The sequence below is a fragment of the Rasamsonia byssochlamydoides genome (assembly GCF_041956645.1).
Source record: "Rasamsonia byssochlamydoides strain NRRL 3658 unplaced genomic scaffold VTN77scaffold_4, whole genome shotgun sequence".
Lineage (NCBI taxonomy): Eukaryota > Fungi > Ascomycota > Eurotiomycetes > Eurotiales > Trichocomaceae > Rasamsonia > Rasamsonia byssochlamydoides.
Window position 1 is genome coordinate 591,853 of NW_027192387.1, and position 4,342 is coordinate 596,194.

General features: G+C 49.4%; 1 protein-coding gene across 1 annotated transcript; it reads left to right on the forward strand.

Annotated features, from left to right (window-relative positions):
- Positions 1-1,900: 1,900 nt before the first annotated feature.
- VTN77DRAFT_5556 (uncharacterized protein) lies at positions 1,901-3,781 on the forward strand (the record flags this gene model as incomplete). Its single annotated transcript, XM_069421737.1, has 2 exons — positions 1,901-2,351; positions 2,412-3,781. 2 exons carry the CDS (start codon positions 1,901-1,903, stop codon positions 3,779-3,781), a joined length of 1,821 nt encoding a protein of 606 aa, XP_069281710.1.
- Between the last annotated feature and the right edge of the window lie 561 nt (positions 3,782-4,342).

Here is a 4,342-nt window from a genome sequence, read left to right on the forward strand (position 1 = left end):
AGCGCGACGGAGGTCACGTTACTGTCAAGCACGTCGTTGTAGATCTGGCGGTGGGAGGAGAGGTCGTTGTTTAGGAAGAGGCCGATGGCGGCGTTGTTGATGAGGACTGTATTAGTTAGCATGCTTACATCCATGACAACCAGGGAAGAATAGCAAGCTGGTCTGGAGGGAATAGGTAATAATGTAGGGTGCTACTGTAACCTACCATCCAGCCTGCGGTATTTCACTTCAACACTCTTGGCCGCCTCCTGAATGCTCGTATCCGAGCAAATGTCCACCGCGACAACATCAAGGTCAGCCGTGACGCCGAGCTTTCTCGACTCCTCAATCGCCTCTGCACCCTTTGCTGGGTCGCGACAGGCGAGAAGGTACAGATTCTCCGGTGCACGCTGAGCCAGGCTCTGAACGATGGCAAAACCGATGCCTTGATTAGCCGTAGAAAATTCAGCGTCAGTGCTCAACTCATCGGGAATAAATCAGTCAAGAACAGAGGAGATACCTCGATTGGCGCCAGTTGTGAGAATGACTTTTTTGCTAGTCATGATTTAATTCTATTGTATATCCAGTATTGTTGAAACTCGATTCAATTTTTTTAAGGAGTGTCTCGAGTGAGGTATATCAAACAATATATGCAGATAGGTCTGTAAATTTACAATCCACAGTCCGTAGTCTGTGTCCACGTCCCTTTTGTATATAGTCATTTGATCCAATTTATCGTTACGTAGGTATAAATAAAAAAAAATGTCCCCGGGGACTGCATGATAAACTCGTTATTTTCTCCGCCACAGATCCATATCTAGTAAGTAAAAAAATCCTCAATTAGTATCTAATCTACTGAATAGTCCACAACAACTGTCGTCATCTGTCCATCCAATCTATCGATTCAATTCTTAGAGCCGGGGTTTGTCAGAGATTAGTCAAGTTGGCCCGAATGGGTGAGAATGAAAATATGTAAAATGGCGATAACTTAATCTGATTCACAGGGATATTGGATAGTTGGGACATGCTTTTAATTTTATATCCTAGCTCAGATTCAGTAGGACGTAATTCAACAGGGTAGATATCTACGATCAGTATACTCAGAGTATATAGGTGTGATGCTTCAGTCACAGAGATAAGCACGATTGGAGGCGGGTGGAGACCGTTCCGCCACACCAAGTTCAAATCAAGTCGAATTACCACCAAATGATATTCGATGATGGTGATAGACTCTCTACGGAGTGTACAAAGTACATGTGCAGGTTCGTATGTCTTTCCTCTCCCTGAATGGGATTCTGATAGGGATATCCATAAGAGTGTATAATGCCTTGTATGTTCTCCAGACATACATACATGCAAAATGTGCAGATCTATGCACTGGAAATATCGTTTTTTTTCCAGCTTGATGCAAGACCAGTTAAGCTATCTTGAGGAAGCAAGAATAGGAGAAACATGAGGGGAAAGTTCTCCGCAGAACGGAGGAGAAATTGATAAGATTACTAAGAGAGGCGTGGGGTCATGTGATGCGGGGAAAGCTCTCGGCGATTGGAATCATGTGATTATACGTATTGTTCATAATGAACCAGGACATTGGACCTTTTTAAGAGAAATAAAAATTAATAATAAATAAATGAGAAAAATAAAAATAGAAGTAGTCGAGAATAATTGTTCATGGCCATGCTTGTGTCTTGCTGAAGCTGCTGTTGCCGTCCCTAACCGATTCCAGATAAAGATCGCTGATTGTAACGGATCTCCGATCGCATCATCACCGTTATCAATTGCCATCCCAACCTCCAACGTCTCACCACCGCCTGCCACATCTATTTCGACCTGGTTTCCTTTATCTTCCTCTCTCGATATCCCCCATTCAGCATCATTCTTGACGACTTCATCTGTGTCAGTCCCTGCCTGTTGTCCCGCCATGCGGAGGCCGCCTACGCGGTTCCCCCGCCTCTCCGGCGTGGCCCAGCCTAGAGTCACCACGTCTCGTCGCATACAAAGGCCATCCATTGTGCTCGTCCAGTTCCACCGCAGCTTCTCATCATCCTCACAATCCAATCCGAAACTCTCCCAGTTCCATCGTTCCGACTTTACCAGCCAGCCATACACGGGCAGCTATGAGCCCGGCCTCCCAACGTCGGGCCCGCTCGGGTCCGCCCCAGCCTTCGGAGCCCCGCGGTTGACTCCGAAAGTGCTGAAACAACACCTCGACCAGTTCGTTGTCGGCCAGGATCGAGCGAAGAAGGTGCTCAGCGTGGCCGTATATAACCATTACCAGCGAATCCAGGAGCTGAACCGGCGTGAGGAGGAAGCGGCGGAGCTACTGGCTCAGCGAGCGCGGAGGGAGTCGGTCGAGACTCATCCTTTGGAAAGTACGATTTCAATGCGCGGAGTTCGTTCAATGGAATTGTGATTGACCTGAATATAACCAGGTGAATTTCCAGGCCAGCACCGAACGATCCATCTAGGCGCACCCCAGGAGCGCTCCTCTCGATTCTCCGCGTCACCGCTTGTCGATGACTCGCCATTGCAACTGGAAAAGTCCAATATCCTGCTCCTGGGCCCTTCAGGGGTGGGCAAGACCCTCATGGCCAAGACGCTGGCACGAGTCTTGGACGTGCCGTTCAGCATGTCGGACTGCACACCGTTCACCCAGGCGGGATATATTGGGGAGGACGCGGAGGTGTGCGTGCATCGATTGCTCGCCGCTGCCAACTATGACGTCGAACAGGCGGAGCGCGGCATCATCTGCCTGGACGAGGTGGACAAGATCGCAACCGCCAAGGTCAGCCACGGCAAGGATGTCAGTGGTGAAGGCGTACAACAGGCCCTCCTGAAGATCATCGAGGGCACCACCGTCCAGGTGCAGGCAAAGCCGGAGAGAGGCGCGTCTCGTAACGGCTCGCCATATTCGTCTTCGTCAGGCTCGGGTCCACCCCCGGCAAAGGGCGAGGTGTACAATGTCCGGACCGATAATATCCTGTTCATCTTCTCGGGCGCGTTTGTCGGACTCAACAAAATAATCATGGATCGCATCTCGCGGGGGTCGATGGGATTTGGACAGCCCGTTCGCGCGTCCTCGTCGTCGACCGACGGCCGCGGTTTCGGACAGTCTGGTAATAATGGACCGATCCCTATTCTGCCTGGTTCCGAAGAGGAAGCTTTATATAAGAAACACCTCCCCTTTTTTACCTCTGCCACCCCGTCGTCTCCCGACGATGAGCCAACCTATTTCAACCCTCTCGATCTTCTGACACCTGCCGACCTGCAAGCATTTGGCTTTATTCCTGAGCTAGTGGGCCGGATTCCTGTCACCACTGCACTGTCTCCGTTGACGCACTCTCTACTATTACGAATCCTGACTGAACCTCGCAACTCGTTGGTTGCGCAATACACCACGCTCTTTTCTCTCTCTGGAATCGAGCTGCGCTTCACGACGCCTGCCCTGCACAAAATCGCCGCCAACGCCTTGGCCATGGGGACGGGGGCGCGCGCGCTGCGCACCGAGCTGGAGACGATCCTCAGCGACGCCATGTTCGAGGCGCCAGGCTCGAGCGTCAAGTTCGTGCTGGTCACGGAGGCAGTAGCCGATCGCAAGGAGAAGCCGGTGTACCTAGGCCGGGGCCAGGGCGGGCGGTTCCACGCGATGATCGCCGCGGAAGAGAGCGAATGGGAAGAGAAGATGCAGCGCGAGAGGGTGAAGAAGCAGAAGAAAGGTGCTGCCAGCAGCAGCGGCGGCAGCGTCTCCAGCTTCGAGGAATACCGCAAGAGTGCGACCACTGCGATGGGGAGCGGTAATTAATTCGACTAATTGGTTGATTACTGATTGGTTTGTTACTGATTAATTGGTTTGTTGATTGACCTATACTTTTTCTTTATACCGGGGAAATGATAATTATAGCATTGCATAGCATCGCATGTCATTCATTGGACATTGACCCTCGGCATTGGACTTTGTTTGTTTGTTTGTATGTTTCTATTGGATATATTATGTACATGTATATATACCCTAATTCATTTTCTTCTTTTGAGAATTTCTGGGATTGGCTGTCTCTGTTAATCTCTTGAGAGCCTATATATCTTTTTCTTCCGTGGCGATTAGGTAGGTAGGTAGGTAGGCACGAACGACATGGCAATTGAGTGCATGCAACTCCTCTTCCTTCCTTCCTACCTATTGAGCGTGTCGACAAAGACCAATAAAAATAAAATGATTGAATTTTTGATTAGACTAGACTAGACCTCCTATCCTGGTATGTATGACATGAAAAAAAAAAAAAACAGTGATGATGGGGAAGAATCAAGAAATCATTAATATTATCAAGAAGATGTGAAACAAACAGGCTGATTTTAATTAAGCCCCCCC